The following is a 14,839-nucleotide window of genomic DNA, read 5'->3' on the forward strand; positions in this document are numbered from 1 at the left end:
ATGTGAAGTACAGATTGGATGGGAGAGAAAATAACATTCCTGATTGGCAGACTTCCAAATTTCAGCCACTGCATGTGTTGCCTGAATCCAATTCTGTTATTTAGAATTTCATCAGTTCTACGATCATCTATTTTTCTCAAGCAATTTTTGTTTAGTTGACAGCAAAGGATAGATATGAATATAGTATCAAGTCACAGTTTTCTTATTTTTCCTAAATTGCAAATGCATTATCCTGTTCTGGAATAACGCTCATTATATGAAGCAGACACTCCTCCTACCTTCTACTGTTATTCATTCGTTTCCAGGATGTTAAGCCTGTGAGACACCCTCAAACATTCTACAGCAGGCATTGTCAACCTCGGGGGCGCGACCTGTGGGTGGGTCGTGGGCGGATGTCAGGAGGGTCGCGGAGCCGTCGCTGTGCTCCCGATCACGCAAATCCGTGCGCTGCAGCCGGCTTTTAATAACGCTGGCTGCAAGCAGCCTTCAAAATGGCCACGAACATATAAAAAAATGCAGCTGCACTGTGCATGCCATATCATCGGTGCGCATGCGCAAAACTATGCATGCGCGACGGATTAGACACGCATGCGCAGTGCGCCCGCTTTTTTTAAACAGTCGCAGCTTTTGTTTACAAGTTCAAGGGGGGGGGGGGGGTTTGGTAACATTTAACAGGAAAAAAATGCAGAACTTTGGACAGATGGAGACTCCATACTTTCTGACACCGGAAGGCTTCACCTTCATCCAACAGGTTCCATTGGAGGAGCATGTACGAGGGCCAAATGGACCTAAAACCATTTCCTCCATTTTTGTCAGCAGCAAACAAGGTCAGAGAAAATGCTGGGTTGCGAAGATGGGCCCCAAAGGTCGGTTGGTGTGGGTCGCAAAGGTCGGCCAGCGTGGGTCCCGAAGGCTGGCTGGTTGGTAAGATGGGTCCCCGGGAAAAAAAAGTTTGAAAACACTGTTCTACAGTCAATGTAGGCTTCTAAAATTTCCTCAAGTTTTGAATGGCCACCCTTTGCCTCGTGGGCTGTATTTGATATATGTTTTTAAATTATGCATACTTACGCAACGTGACAATTAAAAAGTGGTCTGTACCTGTCCGAACAAGAATTGTTTTTACACTCAGAAATTAACTCGGGACTTTTCTGCTGGTTTTTCATTTGTCAATATCGAACAAATATTCGCTTAAAGCTACTCTGCTGATCCAAAACCTGACAAGTGATCCTACTTTGTTTGATTTCTGGTGGCCCACGCCAAAATCTATGGCTCTCTCAATTTGAAAATGAAAATCAATGAAAACAGCAGTCAGTGTTGTTCAGTTTTATTCACACACAGTAATACTACATTAACACCGGCATGTCATCATGCCCCCATGTGCTGACGTATGAAGTATGGTTTGCGGATATATAGTTATCCCTTGCGGACTAGAAGAGGAAACAAAGATAATCTTAGTGGCGCCGAGAAAACTAACTTCTTAAACAAATACTTGAAACATATGGTGACTATTATTAACCTTTAGACCGCTAGCAGTCTACTCTATTTTGATACTGAAACAATTGTCAAGATAATAAAACTACTGAAACACCAGGGATAACCCCAGAATTTAATGCGTAAATTTAATACCTTTATAAAACGTAGCAACTTTCAAATGCTTCAATATTTCTTACCATGGTGATTTTGTTCTTGTGGACCATCCTTTCTTTACTATTTTATTTTTACTTTGATTAATTATTTAATCTATTTTGCCTTTTAAGAAGTAAATCCAAATGTTTTACTAATATTATTCCTTCTGTCACTGCCCATTATGGAAATAGAGGGGATGTTTAAAGTGTCATGATGTAATCACATTGGTTGTGACAGTGTTGATTCACATACACTGCTTATACCAAGTTGCATTTTTATTCCTCATCAGCAGCCTGCATGGTTGACCATACCATCCTGTTCCCTCGCCTCTCCACCATCTTCCAACTAGGTTGGATGCCCTTCTCTGGTTCTATTTCTATTTATCCAGTCATAGCCAGAAAATCACCTGCAATGGCTTCTCTTCCTGTACCCCCGTTGTTGCCTCTGGAGCCTTCAAAGGACCTTTACTTGGTTCCCCATCCTGTTTCTCTTCTCCAAGCTTCCCTTCTGACATAATTGGAAAATATATCAGCTTTAACATATAGGTTGCCCACAACACCTCTCAAGAACATTGCGTCTGATTGGCCAAGCTGTTTGACATGCAGTCCTAGACGAAGAGAAATCCTCTCTCGTATACTGGAAAGACCCAAATCCATTGTGTATGATCATTCACATAAACCTCTATTCCCTCGCCACCAGCTCCACCCCTGACAACCTTCTGACTGCCAACCAGACAGTTTGCAATATTGTTGCCCACTTTAACGCTGAAATAAGCATCACCATAACTACTTGTGCCCACCTCTGTAACATCACCCACTCCGCCTTGGTCTTACTTCATTTGCTTCTGAATTTCTCTTTTATGCTTTTGCTATCTCTAGACTCAAGTATTCCAATACTTTACTGGTCAGCTGTCCATCATCCACCCTCCTTAAACTTGAGTGCATCCAAACTTTTGTTGTATGTATCCTAATGCACACCAAATCACTTTCACCCATCACCCCTGACTGGTAGTCCAACAATGGGTCTATTTTAAATTTCCATTCTTATTTTCAAATCCCTTAGATGGCCTTTCATCACTCCTCTCTTGGTCATTTTCATGTCTCCAACCTCCAGTCCGAGAACCCATTGGGATCTTTGAGCTCCTACAATTCTGGCCTCTTGCACATCCCAATTTTGATCAACCCGCCATTAGTGGAACTGACTTCAGCTGCATAGGCCTCAAGCTCTGCTATTTCCCTAACCTATTTGCTTCTCTACCATTGTTTCCGCCTTTAAGGCTCTCTTAAAAGTTACTTCTTTAACCAAGCTTTATCTCCTGTGTCTCCTTGTCAAAACGTTGTGCTCCGGTGAAGCAACGTGGGGCAATTAATTATGTTGACAGCACTTCAAAACCCACAACCACTACCACTTCCTAGAAGGACCAGCACAGAGCAGATGCATGGGAACACCACTACCACTTGCAAGCTCCCCTCCAAGCCACACGCCATCCTGACTTGGAAATATATCGCCATCCCTTCATATAGAATCGCAGCATTCTTTTTTATGATATGAATGGTCCACCATGAATTATGGTGGCTGACAAGTGCTAAACGTAAAAAGCAAAGATCACCCAAGTCTAAATGCTGTCCAAGACAATATATGAAATGTCTGTAAGTAAATAGCGTGCAAGTCAGTTGGAATGAAATATTTCAACTGTGAATGACCTACATGCCAATTCAGCGAGTTTCTTAAAGGCCAATGAGACCCTGTGATTCAAAGCCATCCTTAGCTCTCACTGCTAGTCGTGAGATGGTACATCCTCAGAAGTAAGACAGCGTGGCATCCTCATACCAAACAAGTGGGACATGTATAAACAATGGGTTGTGCTGAAGCTGCCAAATCACCAGAAAATGATGGCATCCTTACTATTGGCCCATCTCCTGCCTAACTTCACATAGTCAAAGAGGCCTAAGTGACGGATTTAAAGTTAGTGCAGCCCTGTGCTCGGCTTCAGTTTTGCTCCCCCGCCCCCAAGCCCGGGATGTCTCCCCATCTCTCCCGGGATGACACACCCACCCCAATGGCCTTGGGGTCTGCTGCATAGCCCTTCGATGGCTTTGCTGCCTTGCCCTCTCGTGAGGTCACAAGTTAGCCCATCAGCAGAATCGAATGAGCAGCTTTATAACATTTTTCAACAATCAGTTGAGTGGTGTTACAGGACTATTCTGCCTTTTGGGGGCCTACCATCATTTGGAGGCCCTGTGCCAGGACATTATGGCCGGGATTCTCCAATCCCGCGGGCAAGTTCTGACGTCGACGTGAAAAGCGGCGCGAGCCACTCCGGCGTCAATGGGGCTCAACTAGCAGGTATCCACCCCTTCCTAGGGGGCTAGTATGGTGCCGGAGTGGTGTCCGCAGCTCCGTGACCTGACAGCCGGCACGCCTCGGCCGGCATGCGCACTATGGCTGATGCGAGTTTGCGCATGTGCGTGGGTTCCCATCTCCATACCGGCTCCCCGGGCAATACGGCAGAGCCCAACAGGGGCCCGGCGGGGAGGAACATAGGCCCTGCACGGAACTAGCCCGCCCGCCAATCGGATGGCCCCAATCGTGGACCAGGCCACCGTGGAGGCCCCCCCCCCCCCCCCCCCCCCCCCGGGTCGGATTACTGTCGAGCTGCTACAGTACGAAAGGAGGCCATTTGCCCCTTTGAGTCTGAACTAACCCTCTGGCAGCACGGTAGCACAAGTGGATAGCACTGTGGCTTCATAGCGCCAGGGTACCAGGTTCGACTCCCCGCTGGGTCACTGTCTGTGCGGAGTCTGCACGTTCTCCCCGTGTGTGCATGGGTTTTCTCCGGGTGCTCTGGTTTCCTCCCACAGTCCAAAGACATGCAGGTTAGGTGGATTGGCCATGCTAAATTGCCCTTAGTATCCAAAAAGGTTAGGAGGGGTTATTGGGTTACGGGGATAGGGTGGAAGTGAGGGCTTAAGTGGGTCGGTGCAGACTCGATGAGCCGAATGGCCTCCTTCTGCACTGTATGTTCAATGAAAGAGCACCTGACCTAGGTCCATTCCCCGCTCTATCCCCATAACCCCACCTAACCTGCACAGTTTTGGACCGTGGGAGGAAACCCGAGCACCTGGAGGAAACCCATGTGGACACAAGGCTCCACACTGTCATCCAAGGCCCAAATTGAACCCAGGTCCCTGGCGCTGTGAGGCAGCAGCGCTAACCATTGTGCCACCAATTTGTGTATGCATTTGTTAATGTAACCCAGTGATTCTTCTTTATTGGAACTAAATTCTGTGTTAATAGTTTGACAGTTTTAATCACTTTATCAGCAAAATTTGTGTTTGATGAAGTTTATGTCCAAAATTTAAATCAGTTAATGCCTGAATAACAATAGAGCACATTGAATTGTGGTAGAAGTTCAAAATCATGGGTTAACTTTGTCAGTTAGAGTTTCCACACCTCTTTGGATCTCATCCCTAATTGGCGCATTGCTTCGCTTAGCTCTCATCCCTAATTGGCGCATTGCTTCACTTAGCTCAAGTCTCATTTGTACTCTTACGTAAAACTTAGTTTGCAGCACCAAAGAACAGAGCAAATTATATCTGTGAGACATTCCACATCGATACAGTCAAATAAAAAATCAGGCAAAACAGAGCTCGGCAACAGACAAAACTAAGCCAAAGCATTGGTTAATACATGGTGATGTGTGGAACAGAAAAAGTTAACAGTAATCTATATAAGGAGGAAGAAAAACACACAAAAATGCATGGTCTTGGAATGCCTTCCTTCTGCAGATGGACTGGTTTTGTTTGATTAATCACTGGACTAGTGTGGATATTCCACACAAAAGTAAAATAATTGTGACTTGGGGATACTTACAGCTCACTTGAGCTCCAAGAGCTCCACACACTTAGTTACTGCTTTTTTCTCCATTGAAAGAAGGCACAGGAATGCCACTGAGAGGCAGCATTGGTCCAGTTTCCAATGAACAATTGAAAGGCCCGTAGTAAAATCAAATGATTAGCTCCTACCTTTCTTCCTGTTGCAAAATGCTGCTCGCCACTTGAAATCAAAAGCTCACTATGTGGTACTCCTATCACCTTCATAGAATCATAGAATTTAAAGTGCAGAAATAGGCCATTCGGCCCATCGAGTCTGCACCGGCCACTGGAAAGAGCACGCTACGTAAGCCCACGCCTCCACTCCCCCCATCCCTGTAACCCAGTAACTCCACCTAACCCTTTTGAAACTAAGAACATAAAACATACAGTGCAGAAGGAGTCCATTTGGCCCATCGAGTCTGCACTGACCCAATTAAGCCCTCATTTCCACCCTATCTCCAAAACTCAATAACCCTTCATTTTTGGAATCTAAGGGCAATTTATCATGACCAATCCACCTAACCTGCACATCTTTGGACTGTAGGAGGAAACCGGAGCACCCGGAGAAAACCCACGCAGACACGGGGAGAACGTGCAGACTCCACACAGACAGTGACCCAGCCGGGAATCGAACCTGGAGCTGTGAAGTCACAGTGCTAACCACTATCCACCTAACCTGCACGTCTTTGGACTGTGGGAGGAAACCCATGCAGACACGGGGAGAAAGTGCAAGCTCCACACAGGCAGGCACCCGAGGCCAGAAATGAGCCCGGGTCCTTAGCGCTGGAAGGCAGCAGTGCTAACCACAGTGCCACCGTACCACCCCAACTGGAGACCTGAAAAACTAAAAAAAAACAAAAAGACAACGATATTTCCCACCCTAAACCCCTTTGAAATAGTTGAAATAATGAAATTCAGCACCTGTTGTATGGTTATATTCCCTGTGTCTGAGCAGCATCAACTTGAATCCTAAAAAACTAAATAGAATATTGCCCACCCGTGAAACGGTTGAGAATGAGATTCAGCACCTTCTGCTCGGCTGTCCAACGCAGTATATCCACACAACAGCAAAGGTTGGATACCTGAAAAACCTAAGAATAGACTGCTTCCCATCCTAAACCTCATTGCAATGTTTCTAGAATGTGGCCTGGTGCAGTATTCTTTGGGTGACCTTTGACACAAAATAATGGCCAGAAATTTTTCCATTTGGGATATGTTGGGCTGAATTCTCTAACTCCTATGTTTTGAGGCAATGTCCGGAGGAGGTGTCTAGTTTTCTGATGAAAAAAATTGGCGTTGCCCCCGCACCGATGCTCCCCCCCAGTGGGTATCAGCCGCACCACGTAAAAGCCCCGGCTTTCCCGACAGAAACAGCTGGGAGAATTGCTGGGTGCGCGGCCACGCATGTGCACAGCGGCGCCCTGCAACGGTCGTGCCATACAACATGGCTCTGGCAGCACACGGACCCGGCCGGGCTCATTTCTGGCCTCGGATGCCCCCCATAACCGCCCTCGCCACCCCAGCCCCGGCTGAAGCCCCCCCCCCCAGCCAGCGGAATGGCTGCCCCTCCACTGACTGCCGCCGCTGGACAAGGTCTGAGGCCACCACTCGAGGTTGACGAAAACTCAGAGCACACGTGTCCCAAGCCGTCGGGTAGTCGGCCCATTGGGGGTGGAGCATCTGGGGAGGGCTTTCGGGTGACGTCCTGAAGCCGTCCCAACAGCGTGCGGCTTACTCTCCGCTGATGCCGTTTTAGAGGGGGCGGAGCATCCGAAAACAGGCACCGCCCCCGATTTAGCGTCAAAAGAGATTCTCCGATCGATCGTCGAATACGATTTTGACATCGGCAAGCGGAGAACCCCACCCGCTCTCTCCTGCCGGAGCTGAATTGCACTAATTTAACAATCCCCTTGTGGTCAAAATATGGGATGCAATTCAAATTTATGCATGGCTTGGAATATGAAGGGATTCCCATGGGATTCCCGCTATCCAGCTGCCTTCTTGAGTGGAGTCCCGTGGCCAGCCAACACCTGCACCGCAAATGGCCCTGACCCCCAACACCCCGCCACCGCACAGTAGCACCCCCCCGCCTCGGAATGCCTGGGTGCCCCCCCCCCACGTATGGGGGTGACCTGACCCCACCCCACCCCCCCCTCCCCTTATCGACCCCTGTAATAGTGGGACCCCGTAAGGACTCCCCAGTGCCACTCCCAATTTTGCCCCGACACCTAATTCTGCAACCTATCGGGGAATGCATTCTGGGCATCCCGGTGACGGAGAATCCAACACAAAGCTTTGGATAGAGATTCAGCTCTTGAGCCACACATGAAATTTTGATTTTCTTACCTCTGCAGATTCTATTATCTGAGTCTAGAAAATGCCCCAGCTTACAGGAGCAGTAGTACCCTCCTAGGTAGTTGTGACAAAAATGGTCGCAGAACGGCTCTTCAAAAATTGCCTGATCACATTCGTCAATATCTATTAAAACAAGATATGACAGAAGGTCAAAGCTGAAATCCACATTGTTATGTTTTGTTTGTTTACACTGTCTTACACTGGGTTTGGCTCCGTAGACAACCATTTGGCACCTCATCTTACTCCTGCTCCTAAGCAGATCACTCCTCTCCTAAATCCTAGTTCCGCTCGATAACGGAGTCAAGGGTTATGGGGGGCAGGTAGGAAGGTGGAGTTGAGACCACACTCAGATCAGCCATGATCTTACTGAATGGCAGAACAAGCTAGAAGGGCCAAATGGCTTGGTCCTTCTCTTAAGACCTATGTTCTTATCCAAGTGACCATCCATTGAGTACATGCAGGCTGTTTTAATAATAATCTTTATTAGTGTCACAAGTAGGCTTACATTAACACTGCAATGAAGTTACTGTGAAAAGGCCCTAGTCGCCACACTCCGGCGCCTGTTCAGGTACACTGAGGGAGAATTCAGAATGTCCAATTCACCTAACAGCACCTCTTTTGGGACTTGTAGGAGGAAATCGGAGCGCCAGAAGGAAACCCACACTAGTTCCTCTTTACCTTTCTTTACTATACCAGACAGCAACATTCAATCCAATTTTCTTCAAGTGCACAGGTGATCATTTTTTTTTGCATATCTGCACGCACATGGCAATTTAAAGGGGCTGACCTGTGCGTGGCCTGCATGGAGACTTCTGAGAGTTGTAGCACAGATGTACAGCTGAGAGGAAACACTGCCAGGCAGTGTCCTCTCGAGCCATCAGAGGAGCTTCATGCTGTATTCATATCGGGGAAGTGCCTTTAAAGACTTGTACATACAAAGGGGACAAGGATGTCAGGCAGGCCTTTAGGGAGCTAGGATGGAAGCTCAGAGCGAGAACAAACAGAGTTGTTATCTCTGGGTTGTTGCCCGTGCCACGTGATAGTGAGATGAGGAATAGGGAGAGAGAGCAATTAAACACGTGGCTACAGGGATGGTGCAGGCGGGAGGGATTCAGATTTCTGGATAACTGGGGCTCTTTCTGGGGAAGGTGGGACCTCTATAGACAGGATGGTCTACATCTGAACCTGAGGGGCACCAATATCCTGGGGGGGAGATTTGTTAGTACTCTTTGGGGGGGTTTAAACTAATTCAGCAGGGGCATGGGAACCTGGATTGTAGCTTTGGGGTGCGAGAGATTGAGAGTAGAGAGGTCAGGAGCACAGTTTTGACTTCGCAGGAGGGCGGCAGTGTTCAGGTCTGTGGTTTGAAGTGTGTCTATTTCAATGCCAGGAGTATACGAAATAAGGTAGGGGAACTGGCAGCATGGGTTGGTACCTGGGACTTCGATGTTGTGGCCATTTCAGAGACATGGATAGAGCAGGGACAGGAATGGTTGTTGCAGGTTCCGGGGTTTAGGTGCTTTAGTAAGGTCAGAGAAGGGGGCAAAAGAGGGGGAGGTGTGGCGCTGCTAGTCAAGGACAGTATTACGGTGGTAGAAAGGATGCAAGATGGGGACTCTTCTTCCGAGGTAGTATGGGCTGAGGTTAGAAACAGGAAAGGAGAGGTCACCCTGTTGGGAGTTTTCTATAGGCCACCTAATAGTTCTAGAGATGTAGAGGAAAGGATGGTGAAGATGATTCTGGAAAAGAGCGAAAGTAACAGGGTAGTTGTTATGGGAGACTTTAACTTTCCTAATATTGACTGGAAAAGATATAGTTCGAGTACATTGGATGGGTCGTTCTTTGTACAATGTGTGCAGGAGGGTTTTCTGACACAATATGTTGACAGGCCAACAAGAGGTGAGGCCACTTTGGATTTGGTTTTGGGTAATGAACCAGGCCAGGTGTTAGATCTGGAGGTAGGTGAACACTTTGGAGACAGTGACCACAATTCGGTGACCTTTACGTTAGTGATGGAAAGGGATAAGTATACCCCGCAGAGCAAGAGTTATAGCTGGGGGAAGGGCAATTATGATGCCATTAGACATGACTTAGGATGTGTTGGTTGGAGAAGTAGGCTGCAAGGGTTGGGCACACTGGATATGTGGAGCTTGTTCAAGGAACAGCTATTGCATGTTCTTGATAAGTACGTACCAGTCAGGCAGGGAGGAAGGGGTCGAGCGAGGGAACCGTGGTTTACCAAAGAAGTGGAATCTCTTGTTAAGAGGAAGAAGGAGGCCTATGTGAAGATGAGGCGTGAAGTTTCAGTTGGGGCGCTTGATAGTTACAAGGAAGCGAGGAAGGATCTAAAGAGAGAGCTGAGACGAGCAAGGAGGGGACATGAGAAGTCTTTGGCAGGTAGGATCAAGGAAAACCCAAAAGCTTTCTATAGGTATGTCAGGAATAAAAGAATGACTAGGGTAAGAGTAGGGCCAGTCAAGGACAGTGGTGGGAAGTTGTGTGTGGAGGCTGAGGAGATAAGCGAGATACTAAATGAATACTTTTCGTCAGTATTCACTCAAGAAAAAGATAATATTGAGGAGGAGAATGCTGAGACCCAGGCTATTAGAATAGATGGCATTGAGGTGCGTAGGGAAGAAGTGTTGGCAATTCTGGACAAGGTGAAAATAGATAAGTCCCCGGGGCCGGATGGGATTTATCCTAGGATTCTCTGGGAAGCCAGGGAAGAGATTGCTGAGCCTTTGGCTTTGATTTTTAGGTCATCATTGGCTACAGGAATAGTGCCAGAGGACTGGAGGATAGCAAATGTGGTCCCTTTGTTCAAGAAGGGGAGTAGAGATAACCCCGGTAACTATAGGCCGGTGAGCCTAACGTCTGTGGTGGGTAAAGTCTTGGAGAGGATTATAAAAGATACGATTTATAATCATCTAGATAGGAATAATATGATTAGGGATAGTCAGCATGGTTTTGTGAAGGGTAGGTCATGCCTCACAAACCTTATCGAGTTCTTTGAGAAGGTGACTGAACAGGTAGACGAGGGTAGAGCAGTTGATGTGGTGTATATGGATTTCAGTAAAGCGTTTGATAAGGTTCCCCACGGTCGGCTATTGCAGAAAATACGGAGGCTGGGGATTGAGGGTGATTTAGAGATGTGGATCAGAAATTGGCTAGTTGAAAGAAGACAGAGAGTGGTAGTTGATGGGAAATGTTCAGAATGGAGTTCAGTTACGAGTGGCGTACCACAAGGATCTGTTCTGGGGCCGTTGCTGTTTGTCATTTTTATAAATGACCTAGAGGAGGGCGCAGAAGGATGGGTGAGTAAATTTGCAGATGACACTAAAGTCGGTGGAGTTGTAGACAGTGCGGAAGGATGTTGCAGGTTACAGAGGGACATAGATAAGCTGCAGAGCTGGGCTGAGAGGTGGCAAATGGAGTTTAATGTGGAGAAGTGTGAGGTGATTCACTTTGGAAAGAATAACAGGAATGCGGAATATTTGGCTAATGGTAAAACTCTTGGTAGTGTGGATGAGCAGAGGGATCTCGGTGTCCATGTACATAGATCCCTGAAAGTTGCCACCCAGGTTGATAGGGTTGTGAAGAAGGCCTATGGTGTGTTGGCCTTTATTGGTAGAGGGATTGAGTTCCGGAGCCATGAGGTCATGATGCAGCTGTACCAAACTCTGGTACGGCCGCATTTGGAGTATTGCGTACAGTTCTGGTCGCCTCATTATAGGAAGGACGTGGAAGCTTTGGAACGGGTGCAGAGGAGATTTACCAGGATGTTGCCTGGTATGGAGGGAAAATCTTATGAGGAAAGGCTGATGGACTTGAGGTTGTTTTCGTTAGAGAGAAGAAGGTTAAGAGGTGACTTAATAGAGGCATACAAAATGATCAGAGGGTTAGATAGGGTGGACAGCGAGAGCCTTCTCCCGCGGATGGAGGTGGCTAGCACGAGGGGACATAGCCTTAAATTGAGGGGTAATAGATATAGGACAGAGGTCAGAGGTGGGTTTTTTACGCAAAGAGTGGTGAGGCCGTGGAATGCCCTACCTGCAACAGTAGTGAACTCGCCAACATTGAGGGCATTTAAAAATTTATTGGATAAGCATATGGATGATAATGGCATAGTGTAGGTTAGATGGCCTTTAGTTTTTTTTTCCATGTCGGTGCAACATCGAGGGCCGAAGGGCCTGTACTGCGCTGTATCGTTCTATGTTCTATGTTCTAAAGTTGTTTTAAAGTCACTGACGTCCAAGTTGTTCAGTCTGCCAACATGCAAAATTTCTTGGCTCATATATGAGAGATGGTCAATTTTGGGAGTCCATTGCCAGATGTACGAACCTGCAACCCTGTAAGTGACAGCATCTTATATGGAGAGGCGGGAAGCGAAATCAAAGGAAAACTGCTCGATATGAAACGAGAAAGTGAAGTCAGCTGTTGAATGGTCCAGAAAGGATGCAGCACTTCTTCGCAATGCAAAAATATCAGAATGGGAACTTTTATTTGCAAATCTTTGGTATGGAAATAGAAGCTTAGTGTGATGTGTTTCCCATGTATTTCAGCCACCTAATTGAATAAAGAAAATATTCAGAAAATCAGTTTCAATGAATGAGGCGCTTCAAACCACCTGACTGAAGAAGTGCCAAAGCAAATGTGTTAAGTTAAAAACGTGTATTAAAACATCAGGGCAAAAGGGTAAAAGAGGGTCTACTGCTCAAGTGAATGATCTACACACTACTGAATGCTGCATGAAAACTGAAATAATAAATTAGAAGCAGAAATTTAGCTGAAGGGATATGACTGAGACTTGGGGATAAGTTGGGGGTGACTGGGAGATAAATATTCCAGGTAATAAGGGGTGGGATTCTCCCATTTTCTGGTTCGGCCGCACCCACCGGCAGCGGGATATTCTGCCCCAGCCGCCGGTCAATGGGGTTTCCCGTTGTGGGCACTCCCACGCCGTTGGGAAATCCGCTAACGCACGTGCGATCCCAGCGAAGCGGGGGATCCCGCTGGCGGAGAATCCCACCAAAGGAGAATCCCGCCCAAGGTCTTTAGAAAGAACAGGCTAATAAGAAAAGGAAGAAGAGGAGCAGTATTGACAAGAGACGCTATGTACAACAGTCAAAAGAGGGATAAGAGTAAGAACGTGGTAGAAATACTTGAAGTAGAATTCAGAAGCAGAAAAGAATACAAGACTTTGATGTGATTTGTTTATGGATCTTTAGATTGAAATGAAATGAATAAAATGAAAGTCGCTTATTGTCACAAGTAGGCTTCAAACGAAGTTACTGTGAAAAGCCCCTAGTCGCCACATTCCGGCGCCTGTTCGGGGAGGCTGGTACGGGAATTGAAGCATGCTGCTGGCCTGCCTTGGTCTGCTTTCAAAGCCAGTGATTTAGCCCTGTGCTAAACCAGTCCCAGTCATCAAAAATAACCTTTTATTGTCACAAGTATGACGTTACTGTGAAAAGCCCCTAGTCGCCACATTCCGGCGCCTGTTCAGGTAAGCTGGTACGGGAATTGAACCCGTGCTGCTGGCTTTGTTCTGCATCACAAACCAGCTGTCTAGCCCACTGAGCTAAACCAGCCCTAACACAGCACAATACATAAAGCTGGAGAGCCGAGAAATTAGTTGCAATAACAACGTAGTTATTTATTTATTTTTCTTCTTTTATAAATTTAATTTATAAATTTTTATAAATTAGAAATACATTTTTTTATAAATATAAAAGGGCTGGTTTGTGTTTAAATTAAATGAAATGAAAATCGCTTATTGTCACAAGTAGGCCTCAAATGAAGTTTCTGTGAAAAGCCCGTGCTGCTGGCCTGCCTTGGTCTGCTTTAAAAGCCAGCGATTTAGCCCTATGCTAAACCAGCTCCTAGGCCAGCAGCACGGGTTCAAATCCCATACCAGCTTACCCGAACAGGCGCCGGAATGTGGCGACTAGGGGCTTTTCACAGTAACTTCACAATTGTGACAATAAACGGGTTATTATTATTAGAGTACCCAATTATTTATTTATATATATATTTTTCTCAAATTAAGGGGCAATTTAGTGCGGCCAACCCACCTAAACTGCACACCTTGTGAAACCCACACGAACATGGGGAGAATGTGCAAACTCCACACGGACAGTAACCCAGGGCTGGGATTCGAACCCAGGTCCTCAGTGCTGCAGTCTCAGTGTTTGCCACTGTGCCATGTGCCGCCCTACAGCGCAGTTATTTTTTTATGAATTAAGAGTACCCAATTCATTTTTATCAAATTAATGGGCAATTTAGCATGGCCAATCCACCTAGCTTGCATATCTTTTAGGTTGTGGGGGCGAAAACCACGCAAACACGGGGAGAATGTGCAAACTCCACACGGACAGTGACCCAGAGCCGGGATCGAACCTGGGACCTTGGCGCCTTGAGGCCACAGTGCTAATTCACTGCGTCACCGTGCTGCCCTCCAAAGCAGTTATAACTGGAGTTGAATTGTCATATAGACTGGGAGTAAAACAATTTTAACCCCAAAAGCAGCAAATTCTGAATGTACTTGTGCAAGTCGTCTGGGATAATATACTCTTGAACCAACAAGACAACATGCCATCAAAGATTTTGCAATGAGTAATGGGCCTGAATCTGTCAATACTTTAATTGTAGGGGAAGACATAACTGATAATAATAATAATCTTTATTGTCACAAGCATTAACACTGCAGTGAAGTTACTGTGAAAAGCCCCCAGTCGCCACATTCAAGCGCCTGTTTGGGTACACAGAGGGAGAATTCAGAATGACCAAATTACCTAACAACACTTCTTTCAGGACTTGTGGGAGGAAACCCACACAGACGTAGGGACAACATGCAGATTCTGCACAGACAGTGACCCAAGCCGGGAATTGAACCTGGAACCCTGGAGCTGTGAAGCAATAGTGCCAACTACTGTGCTACTCTACCACCCAATGGCTTTGGGGGGGAAAATGGAACATCTAAC

The 14,839-nt window shown here is 46.6% G+C and overlaps 1 protein-coding gene across 2 annotated transcripts in view; it reads right to left on the reverse strand.

Moving 5' to 3' along the window:
* Positions 1-1,308: 1,308 nt before the first annotated feature.
* LOC119950611 (mannan-binding lectin serine protease 1-like) overlaps positions 1,309-14,839 on the reverse strand; it is a 53,098-nt gene continuing 39,567 nt past the window's right edge. The window contains exons 4-5 of one of the 2 annotated variants that reach the window (XM_038773198.1): positions 7,848-7,979; positions 1,309-1,427 (exon numbers count right to left, since the gene is read on the reverse strand). In XM_038773198.1, the coding sequence (XP_038629126.1) occupies positions 1,414-1,427; positions 7,848-7,979 (146 nt within the window). In that variant the 3' untranslated portion in view covers positions 1,309-1,413. Of the gene's footprint in view, positions 1,428-1,983; positions 2,134-7,847; positions 7,980-14,839 lie in introns of those variants that run through there. The other variant, XM_038773197.1, reaches the window with a different exon arrangement.

This window comes from Scyliorhinus canicula, chromosome 16, assembly GCF_902713615.1.
Source record: "Scyliorhinus canicula chromosome 16, sScyCan1.1, whole genome shotgun sequence".
In the NCBI taxonomy this organism is placed as follows: Eukaryota; Metazoa; Chordata; class Chondrichthyes; order Carcharhiniformes; family Scyliorhinidae; genus Scyliorhinus; species Scyliorhinus canicula.